At 65.9% G+C, this 15,878-nt stretch overlaps 6 protein-coding genes across 6 annotated transcripts; 4 read left to right on the forward strand and 2 right to left on the reverse strand.

Annotated features, from left to right (window-relative positions):
* Positions 1-334: 334 nt before the first annotated feature.
* EMIHUDRAFT_455483 (hypothetical protein) lies at positions 335-2,111 on the forward strand (the record flags this gene model as incomplete). Its single annotated transcript, XM_005787240.1, has 5 exons — positions 335-340; positions 443-554; positions 753-926; positions 1,450-1,618; positions 1,688-2,111. Coding segments are annotated over 5 exons (764 nt in total), but the record flags the coding sequence as incomplete, so codon positions are not given.
* Positions 2,112-5,524: 3,413 nt separating this feature from the next.
* On the reverse strand, positions 5,525-6,406 carry MSRB2 (putative peptide methionine-R-sulfoxide reductase). The gene has a single exon (XM_005787241.1). The coding sequence runs from the start codon at positions 6,388-6,390 to the stop codon at positions 5,776-5,778; it is 615 nt and encodes a 204-aa protein (XP_005787298.1). The 5' UTR covers positions 6,391-6,406; the 3' UTR covers positions 5,525-5,775.
* Positions 6,407-6,685: 279 nt separating this feature from the next.
* Positions 6,686-7,904, forward strand: EMIHUDRAFT_71305 (hypothetical protein; the record flags this gene model as incomplete). The annotated part of the gene is made up of 2 exons (XM_005787242.1): positions 6,686-7,136; positions 7,546-7,904. The coding sequence occupies 2 exons, from the start codon at positions 6,686-6,688 to the stop codon at positions 7,902-7,904; spliced, it is 810 nt and encodes a 269-aa protein (XP_005787299.1).
* A 3,596-nt stretch (positions 7,905-11,500) lies between these two features.
* Positions 11,501-12,258, reverse strand: EMIHUDRAFT_228163 (hypothetical protein; the record flags this gene model as incomplete). The annotated part of the gene is made up of 2 exons (XM_005787243.1): positions 11,501-11,578; positions 11,650-12,258. The coding sequence occupies 2 exons, from the start codon at positions 12,256-12,258 to the stop codon at positions 11,501-11,503; spliced, it is 687 nt and encodes a 228-aa protein (XP_005787300.1).
* A 625-nt stretch (positions 12,259-12,883) lies between these two features.
* On the forward strand, positions 12,884-13,352 carry EMIHUDRAFT_228164 (hypothetical protein; the record flags this gene model as incomplete). The annotated part of the gene is made up of 3 exons (XM_005787244.1): positions 12,884-12,894; positions 12,932-13,034; positions 13,101-13,352. 3 exons carry the CDS (start codon positions 12,884-12,886, stop codon positions 13,350-13,352), a joined length of 366 nt encoding a protein of 121 aa, XP_005787301.1.
* Positions 13,353-13,462: 110 nt separating this feature from the next.
* Positions 13,463-14,484, forward strand: EMIHUDRAFT_228165 (hypothetical protein; the record flags this gene model as incomplete). The annotated part of the gene is made up of 2 exons (XM_005787245.1): positions 13,463-14,151; positions 14,280-14,484. 2 exons carry the CDS (start codon positions 13,463-13,465, stop codon positions 14,482-14,484), a joined length of 894 nt encoding a protein of 297 aa, XP_005787302.1.
* Positions 14,485-15,878: the final 1,394 nt, after the last annotated feature.

Genomic DNA, 15,878 nt, shown 5'->3' on the forward strand with positions numbered 1-15,878 from the left:
CCGGCGGGCTGGGAGGGCGGGGGGGCAGGAGGGGGAGGCGGCGGCGGCGGCGGGGGCGGGGGCGAGGGCGAGGGCGGCGAGGGAGGATCAGGAGGAGCGGGAGGCGGCGGGGGAGGCGCGGCGGGGACAGAAGCAGGAGGAGGCGCAGCGGGAACAGAAGCAGGAGGAGGAGGAGGCGCGGCTTGGGGAGGAGCAGGCGCCAACCGCCGACGGGGCGACGGGGCGCTCTGCTGCCGACGGCGCATCCCGCTCGCCCTCTCCGGCGGGCGGCGAGAAGGGCGGGAGGGGCGGGGCGAATGACACCGCCCTCACCGACTCGTGTCGCTCGGAGGAGATGCGAGTCCTCAACATGCCGCCTCCGCGCCGCTCCTCGTCCGCCTCCTCGCCGCCGCCGCCGCCGCCGCCGCCCCGCAACTCTCCGCTCGACGCGCTGGCGGGGGAGGGCGGCGGAGCGCCGGCCGTGATCGCGGCGGGGGGCGTGAGGCGCCACGAGGCGGCGGCGGCGCTCGCGACGGCGCGCCACCTGGCGCACTGCCAGGACGGGAACGGGTGGCGTCACCCGACTCTCCCGCAAGAGCGCCACCACTCGACCCCGCCGGGGCCGCAGGTCGAGCACTTCGCCCTCCGCCTCGGCGGCGCCGCCTCGCCGCCGCCGCCGGCCTCGCCGCCGCGCTCGCCCGAGCCGCGCTTGGCGGCGTCGCCCTCGTCGCTGCTGCAGCCGGCGGCGGCGGGGGCCCTCGCTGCTGACGGAGTCCTCGCCTTCGACGGGGCGGTGGTGCCGGCGGGCGACGACGAGGCGGGCGAGGCGCTGACTCCGCGCACCAAGGAGCGGGTGGCGGCGGCGCTGCAGGAGGTCGGGGCGCGGCTGCAGCCCAACCGGATGCTCGCCCAGCTGGCGCTCGCCATCCGGGACGCACACACGAGCTGTGCGCAGCGTCTCTTCACACCTCTAGCCGTGAACAGGCGCTCGCCATCCGGGACGCACACGAGCTGTCGGACGGCTTCGGAGGAGACGGCGACCGCGCCCTCGCCGACGGAGGCGGCTGCAGCCCCGACCGAGGAGGCGACCGAGGAGGCGACACCGAAGACTCCGCCGCCGGGGGCGGCGACGGCGGCGGAGAGCAAGGCGGAGTCGCGGGCGGCGGGATCGTCGAGAGCGACGCCACCGCTGAGGCGACCTACGAGCCGTTCGCTCCCTCTGGCGGCGCGGCGGAGGATGGCGCTGCCGGCTGCGGCGGCCAGGCGGCGGCGGCCACCCCTCTACCCCCCCCACCCCTCCCTCCCTCCCCCTCCTCATCCCCTCCTCTCCTTGCTCTCCGCAGGTTGCCACCCCGTCAGAGGCCCGCGTGGCCTCCCTGATCGCTCGACTGCAGTCGATCGGCGCGGGACCGGCGCCGCGCGCACCCGCGACACTACCGCCCGAGTTCACGCGAGAGTGCCCGGGACTAGGCGCAAACCTGGTGTCTGCCCTGTCGCCGCCGCGCGACGCGCAGGGCGGCTTCGGCGGCGAGGGCGGCGCGCCGACGGTGACTCGCTCCCTCACCGAGTTCGGCCTCGGCGCCTATGCGAGAGCGCCGACCCCGCCGCCGGGAGGCGAGTGCCCTCCGATCCCGCCTCTGTGCGCGGCAGACGGAGGAGAGCCGTCCGCTCTTTCTTGTTGCGAGACGCGTCTTTCTTGCCTCTGTAGGTGCGCGGCAGACGGAGGAGAGCCGTCCGGCCGTTCGACGGAGTGGGGCACGCCGCCGGGCACGGAGGAGCCGTCTGGGCGCTCCACCGAGTACGGCTCGCCAGACGCGGCTGCGGACGACTCGGCAAACGACGCGACGCCATACGTCCCTTTCGCGCCCTCGCCGCAGTGACGGCCGGTGCGGTACGGCCGAAACGGGGCACGTTTGCGCAGGCGAGTTCCGTTTCGTCGCGCGGCGGCGAGGGGGTGGGGGGGGGGGATCCACTGGCTGGGGGAGGAGCCGGGCTATACGAAGAGGACTGAGGAGGCCAGGCTGTTGTGCGTGCGTGTGGGCTGTGCGTGCGAGGTACACGTGCGGGGAGCCGGGTGGATGATTGGTGCCGTGGTGCTAGTGGTGGCAGGAAACTAGATGTCAGGAGAGGGCAAGCCCCCCCCGCGCGCTGGCCGTCGTCTCAGAGTCTGAGCCCTGGCCTCGATATACAGCGGGGCCTCGCTCTCTCTACACCATCACCAAACCTCGACACCGACTCGAGACACCTCGACCGCCCATGTGCCAACTCGACTCCAACTCGACCAACTCGACACCCCTCGACACCCCTCGACACCATCTAGGCGGAAACCATGCTCGTGTCCGTGTCAAGGTGCCAAACTCGACACCTCGACACACCTCGACACCCCTCGACACCCCTCGACACCGCTCGAACCACTCGACACCGCTCATATCCAGCCGGCGGCCTGCCAGCGGCTCTATTCTTGCTTAAATCTGACTCCAAAACTTTATAACCCCCCCCTACCCCCCCCCCCCCTCCCTCGCCGCCGGGCCAGCCGCCGTCGAGCCCGCCGAAGCGGCGCTGGCGGCGACGGCGGCGGCGTCGGCAGGGGAGGCGCCGTGGGAGGGTGCCGCTGCCGCGGCTGCCGCGGCTGCCCCCGCTGATGGCAGCTTTGCTGCCATGCAGATCGCTGCGAACAACAGGCTGGATGCCTAGGCCCCCACCAGGCCCCCACCAGGCCTGCGCGTTCCAGGCGCGTTCCAACCGGTCCTCTCTCGGACGCAAGCCTCATGTGTTCTACTGTGGAGGAGTGTGCTGTGGGGAGAGCTAGGGGAGAGGCGAGGATGGTTTCATTGGTTACAGCAGTTCTGCTATTGAGTATAGCCCCGTGTTCCCGGGCATTCACACTATATTTCGGAGATAATTGGGCGATTATATCCATAAAAGGGATTTCATCCCTTTTTGGTTTGGAGATTCGTGTTTCGGTTTCGGTTTTTGGTAAATCGTATACAGCACTCTTCGTCGCGATGCGGCCCCTGTCTTTGCTCCTGCTCCTATGCGAGAGCTATGGCATACGCCTATGGCGGGACCGCTATCGGTTATGGCTTCTCCACCGGCCAGTACGGCCTCGACTACTGCATCGCCGAGGCCGACACCACCATCGGCATGACAGCGTCGACCGCCATTGCACCTCCAACGTGTGCGCTGCCATGGACAAATCGTGCACTCTATATGCCAGTCACCACCTATGTGCGAGCACAACCCCACTCGAGCCGAAAGATCTGAACAATGCGTTCAGTCGGTCTCTTCGAGCACGTTCGAGCCTGCCGTTCACGTCGACAATCCAATTCTGAAAATTTTGTCGATAAACTTTGAACTTGGGCCAGAACACCCCGAGGACATGTACATGTTGTGTGCCTCGCCCCACACGACCTCTCAGGCTATGGAGCACATGCTACAGCCTGCCCCTGAGGCGTCATTCTACATCCTTAGAGTGCTACACGCACACACTCCACGTCAACCACGTGCGAATGTGAACATGTTCTGTCGTCAACCGAGCTAACCGCCCCAGCGCGGGGCATCGTGGTCACGGGAGTTGCACACGGCGCACCCAGCACGTGGTGCGGCCACTCCCACGCCGGCGGGGGCACACGCGGTGATGTTTGCATCTGATTTGCTCGCAAAATTGACAAGTTTGCAGGCAAATTGTCTGAAAATTTGACATTTCAAATCCATAAGAGTGACAGTATGGATTCCGGGTGACACAGGTTGAGCCCTTGCCACAGCGGCACAGCGGGTCGAGCAGCGGCCAACACCGTCGGCGAAGTATCGGTGATTGATCCCTTCGTCCCATGCTTGCTGGAGGTCGTGGGGCGGCGCACACCACCGTGGCGGGGCAACTGACAGGATTTGAGCAAAACGTGAAATTCCAGGGTCGAGCATGCTCTGCTAAAACATGTGCCTCCAACAACTGCTAAAACATGTGCCTCCAACTCCGAGCATGTTTGGGACCGTCAAGGGAGTCGAGCCACCGAGTGTCGAGCCCCCGAGCGCCTCACCACGCCGTGCCTCAACGAAATGCCTGCTCATCGACAGCGTGGCCACCCTGGCGACAGCTGCTGCTCGCGCACACGACGCTGGTCGGATCGTGCTGGTCACGACAAATAGCCTGAAGTGGGCACTGACAGGGCTGAACGCCATCGCCTTACTACGGGCGCAGGGGTTCGACGGTGTTCTGCACATTACGAGCTCGCAACGTGAGTGTCGCCTCGTCTCAAGGCAGACCGCCGTGCCAGTTCGTCATTGCGCATGGACCGCGCACGACTTTCTTCGAAACCGTCTCTGGACGCTCGCGGAGCTTGCCCGTCTGCGCTATCAGGTGCTGATGGTCGACTCGGATGTGTGCTTCACGGACAACCCGTTCACCTGGCTGCAGCGCCAAAATCGTGCTCTGATTCTGCACGCCAGCGATTTCAACTCGTTCAACCTCGGCACCGTCTACGCCGATGGCCGGACAGCCTCGCCCGACCTGGGCCTGCTGAGCTCGGCCGCCACGCGCGTGGAGGAAATACACAGGGCGTTCGTCGCCATCCGAGAGTCCGGGGTCTACGTTGCTGGCAACGTTGCGTGGGATCAGGCAGTGTTCGCCGACGCATTCGAGGAGTGGGTGACTGGCCGTCCGTGCATCTTGCGCACGTGCAGGGAACCGGGCGCGATCAAGCAGTGCTTCTGGCGATGCTGCGAAGAGGGCATTCTGGATGGCGCAACGAACGAGTCCAGTGCTGACGCATTATCCGCGCGGACGAAGGCCGACTCTGCGGCGCTTGACCGCAGCCGGGGCATCCTGGCAATCGAGTTTGCAAAATGTAGTAGCCCAGCTGGCATCTACCATCATGCGACATGCGCTAGTAGGATCCCGACGGCCAAACCCTATTCGTACTGGCCCAGATGGTCGATCCAATGGCTCGGAGGGAACTGCTGGCACAGTTCGCTGACGACGCTCGCGGAGCGGTGGGGCGTCAAAGAGCTCTGGGGCGACGTCAACGTGCGCAACGATGCTGCGCCCGAGCCTGACGACTCAGCCGAGCTTGTGGACTGATTCTAAGTAATTTGCTTGACATGTGACGGTTGTACGTGACGCTCCAAAACGCTCCAAAACACGCTCTAGCACGGTCCAACACGCCCCAACCGCGCCCCACACGCTCTATAACACGCTTTTCAACACGGTCAGGTCACGGCCCAACACGGCTCTACACGGGTGGTACTGCTACTGGTAGAAGAGCGTAAGTTTTAGTGCAGAAAACTTACGTGTAGTCCGCAGAACTACGAGTGCCATCAAGTCTCAATGCAGGCGGCCGGCGCGGCTGCCTTGGCTACGAGCGGCGAGAGCGCTATCTCTCAGCGCAGAGCAGAGCAGCATCCCAATTCTGAGCTGCCCTGCCCGCAACTAGACCCTTGGGAAGTCGGCGCGCCGTGCTCTTTGCGGGCGGCTACTTTACGATGGTGATGATGTGGCGGCGGCGGGACAGGCTCGAGGCGACACGGATCGATACACCATTTGCGAGCATTTGCGAGCATTTGTTTCTCTCCGAGTACCGAGAACCGCCGCCGTCATCACACCACGTCACATGACGGGTTCATGATTGGGGATGGCCTATTTGCTGTAGACAGATCACACACCAGTCACCACGTCACATGACGGGTTCATGATTGGGGATGGCCTATTTGCTGTACCTGTAGACAGATCACACGACCCCAAAGAGCGGGGCCTCCCTGGTCCCACCTGAACCCGCACCGCGGCCCGGTCTCACTCCCTCCTCACTTGGCAGGGACAAACGCCATGGCGCCCGCGTTCATGCAGTAGCGCTTGCCCGTCGGCTTGGGGCCGTCGTTGAACACATGCCCAAGATGCGCGCCCGAGGCGGCGTCAATCACCTCCGTCCGAATCCCACCCATCATCAGAGCCCGCCGCGCGTCAGCAAGATCGCCTGGGTCGAGACGCTCAATCACGCCACCGGGCACCGGCGCGGAGAACGAGGGCCAGCCCGTGCCGCTGTCGTACTTGGTCTCAGATTCGAACAGCGCCTTGCCGGAGAGAGCACCTACCCAAGTTCCCTTCTCCTTCACGTCCCACGCGTAGCCGTTTACCGTCTTGCCCGTGAAGGAGCGCTCGGTCGCAGCGTCCAGAGAGATGGCCCGCTGAAAGTCGGTCAGCTTCTCCGCCGCACGGAGAACCTCCTCCTTGGGCAGGGAGCCCTCGCCGGCGAAGGCAAGCGCCGGCTGCGCCGAGCAGGCTGCGGCGGCGGCAGCGGCAGCGGCGCATGCACCCTGCGAGATGACGCCGCGGCGGCCTGCCACAACGGCGGGCCTCAGACCAAAGGCCTCGGCTGGTAAAGCGGCGAGCGCGACGACGAGCGCGTTGGCGGCGAGCATAGAGATCCCGTTGCCGACAGACGCAGAAGCCTGGCGGTCGGTGCCCGTGCATAAAGAAAATTTATGATTCATCTGCAAGAAATGCACGCCTTCCGAGCGGGGCGGGGTCCTCACTCTCCCTCTGTGTTCGTGTGCGTCGCCCATCTCTCCCTGGAGATGACTGCTCTATTTATTTATTTATACTCCCTCGCCCAACCCTGAGCAGGACTGGCGTGCACTAAAGAATTCTGCGATTTTTTTTTCTTCTCATAACTCCCATAACAAGCTGTGAAGTGTAACGCGCGGTTCCGCTGCGATGACGGGGACCTCGTCCGTTTTGCACAGCGCGAAGGGCGGGCGCGTGGGCCTGGTCAATGTGGGGAACACGTGCTTCATGAATGCGGCACTGCAGTGCTTGAGCCACACCGACAGCCTCACCGCCTACTTCCTCCGCGGCGAGTGGATGCACGAGGTGAATGATACGTCGAGGGATGGATCTGGCGGAGCAGTCGTGCGCGAGTACTCTGCCCTGCTCGAGCGTCTGTGGGTGGGCGAGGCGAGCACGCACAAGCCGGCAGCCTTCAAGGCGACGCTCTCACGCTTCGCGCCTCAGTTTGAGGGGTATCGTCAGCACGATGCGCAGGCCGGCTCTACCTGCCCCGTAACCCCCGGCCGCCTCTACCTGCCCCCACACCCTCGCCGCCGCAACGTAACCGGCGCCACCCAGCCACCGACCACCACACCCACCGCCCATAACGCACGCGCCCGTGCCCGCCTGCCGCCCACTGCCACCTACCCCACCCGCCGCAGGAGCTCGCAGTCTTCCTGCTCGACGGCCCGCAAGATCCCCCACTGGCATCCGCTGCACAGGGCACGTCTTTCTAACGTGTTCGCGACACGTCTCACAGGCCTGCACGAGGATCTCAACCGACAGCGCGCCGCGAAGCCGTATGTCGAAGACGTTGAGCTCGACCGCAAGGGCGGCGAGTGCGCCACCGTTGCCGACATGGAGGAGGCATCCGCCGAGGCGTGGGGAAAGCATCTGCTGCGAGACCGCTCCGTCATCATCGACACATTTCAGGCGCGCTGCCCACAGCCCACAGCTGCACCCCCCATGCATCGTGCGCCGCCGCACCCGCTCACGCTCCGCAACGCATCCGGCTCTAGCCCTTTGAGCTTGCCCCCGCGTGCGCCAGGGCCAACTCAAATCTGTGCTGCGCTGCTCCGTCTGCGGCGCGACGCGCACCAAGTTTGACCCGTTCATGTACCTCTCACTGCCGATGCCGCGAGTCGGCGCCGGCGAGGTGCTGACGCTCGAGCGTTGCTTGCGCGAGTTTATGCGTGAGGAGCGGCTCGACGGCGACAACTTGTGGCGCTGCTTCTGCTGCAACGACTTCCGGCCCGCCACAAAGACGCTCTCTATCTGGAAGCTCCCCTCGCACCTCGTCGTCCACCTCAAGCGCTTTGGCGCCGTCGCCAGCGGCCCTCGCGCCACCGCGCAGCCCCGCGCTCGTGAGCGGCAGGGCTGTCGTTAGGCGGCCACGGCAATGACCGGCTGCGCAAGCGGAGCGAGCGAGTGGAGGCGTGCCGCCAAGCAGGAAATGCCCCCCCTCCCTGGACAACTCCGTCATCGTCCGCTCTCTTTCAGGTGCCCGACATCAGTCGGATCGACCTCTCGCACCTAGTGGGCCACGCGGCGACGGCGGGGGATTTGGGGCAAGCGGAGGAGGGGCAGGCCGCCGCCCATGCGGCGGGAGGCGGCGAGCGTGGCGGGCCGGCACAGCTGTATGAGCTGTACGCCGTCTGTAACCACGTTGGCTCGCTCTCGGGGGGGCATTACACCGCAATGGCGCGTTGTGCTTCCGACGGCCGCTGGTGCGAACGCAAACTTCTGTGGTGAGGCTCCTGACACGTCCATGACGCGTTGATGCCACGGCTCAGGTACGAGTATAACGACTCGACGGTGCGGCCGGTGCCGCGGGGCGACGAGCGCAGCATTGTTTCAGCCGACAACTATCTGCTCTTTCTGCGGCGAGTCGAGCCGCCCAGCGACCATCTCGACGACGCCGCGCCGCAGCGTTTCGCTTTGGAGCCGCCGCCGCTCTCTGCTCCGCCGGATGACCTCGAGCGACCCGGCCGCCAGCCGGTGTGCAGTCCCGGGAACGAGCGATGCCCGCCCGAGCGGTATCGCAAGACGATGCCGTCGTTTGCCTCTTCCTTGGGCGGCTCTACCCCGGGCGTGGGCACACCCGACCCATCGCCTTCGCGCCGGACGGTGGGCTTTGCCGACCGCCGCCACGAGCGAGCGGTTCGGCCGAGTGCCCCCTTTCCCGTCTCATCTCCAGTGTGCGCGTCGCCTCGCTACTGTACGCGCCCCGCACCTGCTGGCAGGCCGCGGATGCGGCCCGACGGACGCCCTCCAGCCGTCGCACCACTCCTGTGTGCAGCGGCGGCCGTTCCCTCCTCTACGGCACCGTCCGCAATCGACTGCTCGCGCGATCGGCCCGACTTCGCCGCTCTCCCCCCGGATGTGGCTCCGACAGGGGCCTCGAGTGGGGATTTGGCGTGCGGGCATGCACGCCCCCCCGCCGCCGACACGGCCTCACCAGTCTCTCCGCTTGAGGGAGGCGATGGCGAGGACAGCGCCACAATGCAACGGGTGGCGACAGTTGGCGCTCGGCAGGCCAGCACGTCGACGCGTCGCACACTGCGGCGCGCTCCTCTGTCGGAGGCGCGCAGCAGCTTGGCCGAGCGGCGGCGGCTGCCCGAGGGGCGCCGTTGTTGCCGCGGATCGGGGAGCTCCGCGTCGGAGCAGGGCAGCAGCCCGAGCGAGCACGTGGTGTCTGCTTGCGGGGCGGGGGAGCGGATCTCGTGCATCGCGCCTGCGGAGGAGGGTGAGGCAGAGAGGGGGCGTCCCTCTGTTACGGCGCCGTCCGCCACGCCCTCTACCACGCCCTCCACCACCGCCACGCGCCGCCGCCGCGCCGTCTCCTCAGCCGGGCCGCTCTCGCGGGGCGAGGCGCGCGCACCCGACCTGCTGTCCATCGAGGAGCGGACGGCACCCAAGCTGCCGCTACGCTCACAGGCCCTCCCGCCACGCGCCAATAGTGGCAGGCTGTTGCCCGTGCGGTTGACTCGGCTTCAGCCGGGAGTACCGAAGCTGCGCGGCGCTCCCTCGTTCGTGCGGCGCTCGCGCGGCCGCGCGGAGGACATGGAAGGGGGCGAGGAGGGGGAGGAGGGCGGGCCGGGCGAGGCGGGAGCGGCAGCAAGCTTCCGAGCGTGCGCTCAGAGTGGCAGTCGGGCGAAGACCATCGAGGTGGGCGCGAGTTGAGGTCGGAGGCGAGGCAGAGGAGAGCGACTGCCATCAGCTCCACATTGGGTGTGCGTCCCCACGCGTGCACCCATCCGCCGTGTGTCACACGTCAGTGCGCCACGCGCTCCGGCCTCCGAGGCGAGGCAGCCCCACGTGCCACGCGCGATGCGCAGCGGAATCCGGAAACTATCGGAGAGCTCCGAGTACCGAGAACATGCTGTGTGCTGTCACACTTGACACTTGGTTTAAAGTCTGCTCGGGACCTATATATCACGGTCTAAGCACGCCCGATGATCGATGCGTGGGTCGCCATGGCACTCCCAGCACGCGCACACATCGCCCGGCCTCGGCCGGTGCGGCTGGGGGCCACCACAAAGCTCCGGGGTGGGGTGGGCTCTCTTCACAGCCGAAAAAGGCCGACATTTGTCGCCAATCGACAGCCAATCGAGCTCCTTTGCTAGGCGACAGCTGTCGCGCGGCCCACCAAGGCGGGGTTGTCGCACGGCCGAGGTACGGCTGCCTCGTTCGTCCGTCACGGCCGGCCTGAGAGCGCTGGCACCGCCTCCGAAGCCGTCCACGGCGAGTGGCAGGGCCTCTGCGGTGCAGCGAAGCGTGCTGAATTCAGCCGTTCGAGCATCGCTGGAGTGAGGCGTTCTCTTCTTGCCGGTTATCTTCTTGGCGGCGTGCCGCGTGCATACTACGTGACGGTGTAGGCGCGTGGGCTCGCCTAAAAGGCTCGCACCTGTCGGAATTGTGGCGCGAGCTCTTCCGCCTCTGCTCCAGAGGGTACAGCGACCCAATGGATCCAGTCCAGCGATCTCAGTTCGTCTGTTGAGGGCGCTCCTCCGCTCCCACCGTTGCACTAGGTAGTGCTGCCGTGTACTGGCGCCAGCGAGCTCCATTCAGATCCCGCACGCGCGATCGGCAGTCGAGTTACAACCCGCAGCTGTGCAGTGCGTGCGCACCACGAACCGTTGTTCGGCGATATCTCGGCTCCCGCCCCTCGACTCGCGCTCGGACGCGAGGTGCGTGCTCGCCTGCCCCCCCGGGAGGGGACACGGCCTTTTTGAGCGAGATCGGGGAAATCACCCTCATCGCCCACCACTCACGCCTCCCTCCCTCTCCCGCTGCCGCCGTATCCGGTCCTAGCCTGCGATACATTGAGACCTCACGCCCCGCGACTGTCTCCCACGCTCGCAGGCGGGCCTATCCGCCGTGCCACTCCATGCATGATCATCGCTGGGGGCAGCGGTGCTCGTGCGACTGCGGATTCGGCCTCACCTCACGCCCTCTGGCCTGCAGCTGCACGTCGCACGGCGCCGTGCTCGAGCCCCCCGGCGGATTGGGACGATCCTTGGCGGTGTGTCATTGCTGGGAGTGGCAAGCTCGGTCCGGCGCCAGTGAACACGCGTTTGGGCGACGCGAGTGCCAGAGAGGAATCGGCCGTCTGCTTCCCTGTGGTGGGACGCGGGGTATGCAGAGATTTCATGGTGAGAAAGTGCTCGGAAGAGGTCATACGGGGTGGTCCCGCACTCCTCAGCGTAGGTACTGACATCCCTGAGCGCGCGGGAGCGCGCGGGCGATTTTGTATTTAATGACGTGACTTTAAAAACCAAGTGCGCTGTGGGTCGCCGCTGTCCGCTGTCGCGCGAGGCTCGAAGCTTCTTTAGAAAGCGTACGTCCTTTTTGCTCTGCAGAAAACTTGTATTGAACAGCCCCATGTTTGAGTATATCAGAATCAGTAAAAGCGGTATGTTTCATCGCGCACGCATGCCTGTAGTCGCATTCGGTTTGTGGCCGATGACGAGAGCTCCGCTCCTACAAGGGCGTCTCTGCTCGCAGCTCGGGCAGCGCCACCTCTGCGACAGCGTGCGCCTCCCACAACGCGCTCGACACCTACACTCGCAAAGCTCTGTCACGACATTGTGCGCCCTCCACCGAGGGAGGGAGAGAGGAGGGTGGGCCACCTCCACCGGCATCCCTGCCCTCCGCGCGAGCGCCACCGCCTCGCCCGCGCCGTCGAGGGGAAGGATTCGCGTTCGGCCGCTCCCCTCGCGGCAATACAGCCTCGCCTCGGGAGGCAGCAGCGCCACGCCCGACGGCGCGGCCGGCGTGTTCGCCTTCATGTCTCTATATCGCACTGCGCCTGCGCCGCCGGGGCGCGCCAGCGCAACCTGCTTCGGCTCGAGCCCCGCCTCGGCCAGCGAGCGCAGCATGACTGCGGAGAGGTCCTCGCCCGCGAGAGGGTCGGCGGCGGCGCAACGGGCGGCGGAGAAGAAGCTTCCCTTCCGCAAGACGAGCGAAGCTCGCAGGGCCGCGGTACCGAAAAAGCCGCCGCCGCCGCCCGCTCCAACCGCGCTGCCTCGCTCCAATTCCTGCTCGAGCCGCTGTCCGTCGTCCCAGTCCAGCGAGAGTGGGAGCAGCGATCCGCCGGGCTCAGGCGTGGCGCAAATCAGGAGGTGCTCGGCGCCATAGCGTGGCTGTTCCAGCCGTCCAATCCGAAGCGGGACGACCTCAAACGTGGAGCTGTACTGGTCGGTGGCTTGCGGGTTGAGCCAGGATGAGGCGAGCAGCATGGTAGAGATCGAGCCAGCGCGCTGTGCGACAGGGATCGGGCTCCTGCAATCGCGGGAAAGATCTCCTGGCCTCGACGTGCAAGATTCGCGAATTGCGGGGCCCAGGGGCCACCGGAGGCACTCGGCGTGTTGACAAAAAGAATTCTTGGACCCGCCTCTCTCACAGCACACTGGCACGACAAGGGCGCGGACTGGCGCGGACTGGCACACACACCGGCTGACAAAAAGAAAGAGAGAATGAAAGAGACAACCCAAGGGAGGGATGGGAGGACGGCACGCCGCCACCACACAGGGATTTTAAGGAGAGGTGTGTGGTGCGCTAGCCGTCGCCCACCCTAGGGAGTCTGCCTCTTCCTATCAACACCCCGACCGGCGACGACGGAATCTACTCCGTGCCGGCGGCCCCGTCGGTGGCGGCGCCGATCGGATCGCGTCGCGCCGGCGGGGGTGGTGACTGAGCGGGCAATTGCTCCGCTGGCCGGCGCGGGGTCGCGCCAGCGGGGAACAGGTAAGTAAGGCGGCATCGACGCTGAACGGTCACGAAACCCACCTCACCACACTGAAAGACCCACCGGCCAGTTGACGACACACTCCCAGACGCCCGCCGGTGAAGCCGGGAGGATGTATGGAGGAATGGTAATGACCTCTCCGTCATCACTGGCCCGGAGCACAGGTTAGACGTTGGCGTCAACGGAAAGGGCGACGCGGCGGCGCGCAGCCAGCCACATGGCATCGTCGGCCAGTCCTTTGCCTCTAGCGCGGTGAGGAACGGCAAGGTCGGCGCCCCCACCTTTCCTCTCCCCTCGCCACACCGCGCACCCCCTTCATGCCTCCTGCGCCAGGTGGATGTCTACCCCGACTCGGGCGAGTTCACGACCAGTGCGATGGCGGAGGGCGCCATTGACGGCTCGGCCAGCGACTACGAGGTCGCCTCAATGTTTGCCACCGACTTTGCCTTTTCGCGCTTCAATGCGGCCGAGAGGAGCCGGACAGTGGCGTCGTCGAGCACTGCATCCAAAATCAACAAGATCATTGACTCGATGCGTAAACGCGGCTCGATCGCTAGAAAGGCGACGGCGTCAGATGGCCGATAGCCGCTCCTCGTAGGGGTGAGCTGGGATCAGCACATGCATGTGGGGCGTTGGCGAGTGAAGGTGGTGGAATTCGACGTAAAAAAGAAATGAGTGTGGGACTGCCCAGCGGTATGCCTCGCACCCGATCGAAGAAGCGCGCTCCTGCGTCCTCTTCATCCGGCGGTGCGTCGGGCAGCCTCTGCGAACGGTCGCCGGCTGCGCTACGGCTGATCTCCGAGTGCCTCGACAGCGACGACCTGCTGCTTCACGTGCTCGGCCTCCTGCCGCTGGCGGGCCTCGGCCGTGCGGCGTGCGTCTCGTCCCGCTGGGCGAGGCTCGCTGCGAGCAACTCGCTCTGGGCGTCTCTTGCGGAGCGAGTGTGGGAGGGCCGGCACGTCTCCGAGGCTTGCCGCGCGCAGCGGCGGCAGCACGGCAGGAGCGCACTCCGCCGCTCGCTCGCCGAGTCGGAGGCGCGGCACATTGACCCGTCGCTGCTGTGCGAGCTGACGTGGCACTTTCGCTTCAAGCGCGCCGCTGGGGAGCACTGGACAGGGAGCGACCCGTACTGGCAGGGCGCCCGCGCGCGCACGCTCCGCTTTGAGCCCGACGGCGCCGCGCCCGCTCAGAGGGGAGGGAGACGCGGGAGACACGCCCACGACATGTCCGCGGCATGCCCTGCAGGCGCTGTCCGCTGGGAGGAGGAGGCGTGGGACGGGCTGATGCGGTGGCGGCTGGAGGGCGGCTCGCTGCTGCGGGTGTCACACGCTCAGCTTGGCGCCTTCCCCGCCGAGCGGCTGGTGCGGCATCCGCCGAGCTGGGGGTGCGCTCCCAGACGCGGGGGATTCGGACGAGATCTAGCACGCTCGAGACTCCCTCGTCAGCATTCGTGTGCACGCGATGCTCCGACCCCGCTGGTCCCGTGCTCACGCCCATGACACCACAACACAGGTACCTCTTCACCTCTCCGTGGGCAGTCTACGCTTCCTTCCCGCTCTCGCGCGCCGCCGACGACGCCTCGCTGACCGACCGCGCCCTCGGCCGCAGCGTCGAGCCGTGGCAATGGGCGGAGGCGGCGCGGTACAACGAAGCGGCCGCCGGGGAGAGCAGCAGCGACGAGGAGGACGCGCCGCCGCCTTTCCCCGCCGGCGTGTGAAGCCTGTGTGCGGAACTGTGCAGGGCGAGGCGAGACGGCAACTCAGGTCTGTTATCTGTAATCTGATGAGAGTTCTCTCTGTGTGTAGCCGTAGAGTCTCGTATAGAGAAGTGTACTGTAACGACCGCCTCAGCGGCGTCGGCCCCCGCCACACCGATTACCGTGAGACTAGTTGCAAAAAGTCTTTGGTGCAAAACCCGCCAGGAACTACCAAAATCGCTGTCACGGCCAGCTCGGCACTATCTACTCAAAAAAAGTGACGTAGAGCACCCACTTTTTAAGCGTTCGCCGCATACACAAGGTCCGCCTGCGTGCGGCGCCAGCTTCTCAGGGCCGTAGCGCGAAAAACGACGGAGGAGATGCATCCTAGCTGTCGCCGCCGAAGGCGACTCGACGCCGCTGAGATCGGAGATCAAGCTCTGACAGGTCACACGTCGCTCCTTTGACGCCGACGTGACTCACCCGTGCAGAGCGCATCAGGACACGGTCTCGACGCGCTCGGTACGACGCCTGCGACCCGTCTCGGGTCAGGTGGCACGACGCTCATCGCGCCTGCCAGCGCTGCCGTGCAGGTTGCCACGACAAGGTTGAGCACGCTTCTATACGCTCGCCCAGCCTTCCTTTCCATCCCATTAGGCAGCCTGGGAACGGTGGCGGTCAGAGGCAAAGCCTGCGAGGGGTGGTGGAACCACATGTCACGGCCACCGCCGGCTCGACGCGACGATAGCCTCCGGAGGCTGACTTTGAGGCACCATCATCGGACGATGTCGACGAGTTGGGTCGCTCTCGCGGTATCCAGGTAGCCCCCCATACTAGTATCACCAGCCATGGCCTCAGGGAGCGCGGGCGAGGGCGCTGGGAGCAACACGGACAAAAAAACATCAAAAGTGGTCATTGTGACACCACCCGTATTTGCAACTAGTCGTGACCGCACACCCCCAGCAGAAGAGAGAGGGCCCAAAGCCAAAAACCGCAAACGACGCAGTGCTGGCCCCAGTGTGTACGGCTACGGGACGCGCAGCTACCCCCTTCTCGCCCGTCAGCTAGCTCAAAAACCCCAACGGCCCAAGAAGTGTATGCTACAGCTACGGCTCCCGCGCCTCGATCTTCGTGGGCGGCGGAGGCGAGGCGGCGCGCTGCGCGGGCGGTGGGGTGGACATCGCGAGGAAAAGAATTTTACAACAAAACTCCCTCGCACAACACTGGGCACGGGACTGGCGCGCACTGGCAGGAAAAGAAACGCGACCTTCTCGGCGACATCCCCCCCCCGGCTTACTGGGCATACCGAATCGCACTCACTCAAACACGATGCTCGGTCGGTTCCAATACTACTCGTACGGGGGCAAACCGTAAGCCCACACGTGCACCTCACCGTCAGCTCCACTCACCACATC

This window comes from Emiliania huxleyi (genome assembly GCF_000372725.1).
Source record: "Emiliania huxleyi CCMP1516 chromosome Unknown EMIHUscaffold_144, whole genome shotgun sequence".
Lineage (NCBI taxonomy): Eukaryota > Haptophyta > Isochrysidales > Noelaerhabdaceae > Emiliania > Emiliania huxleyi.

What these genes read in the sequence shown, in the direction of transcription:
- MSRB2 (XM_005787241.1), bottom strand. Translation starts at nt 6,390, where the DNA reads ATGCTCGCCGCCAACGCGCTCGTCGTCGCGCTCGCCGCTTTACCAGCC.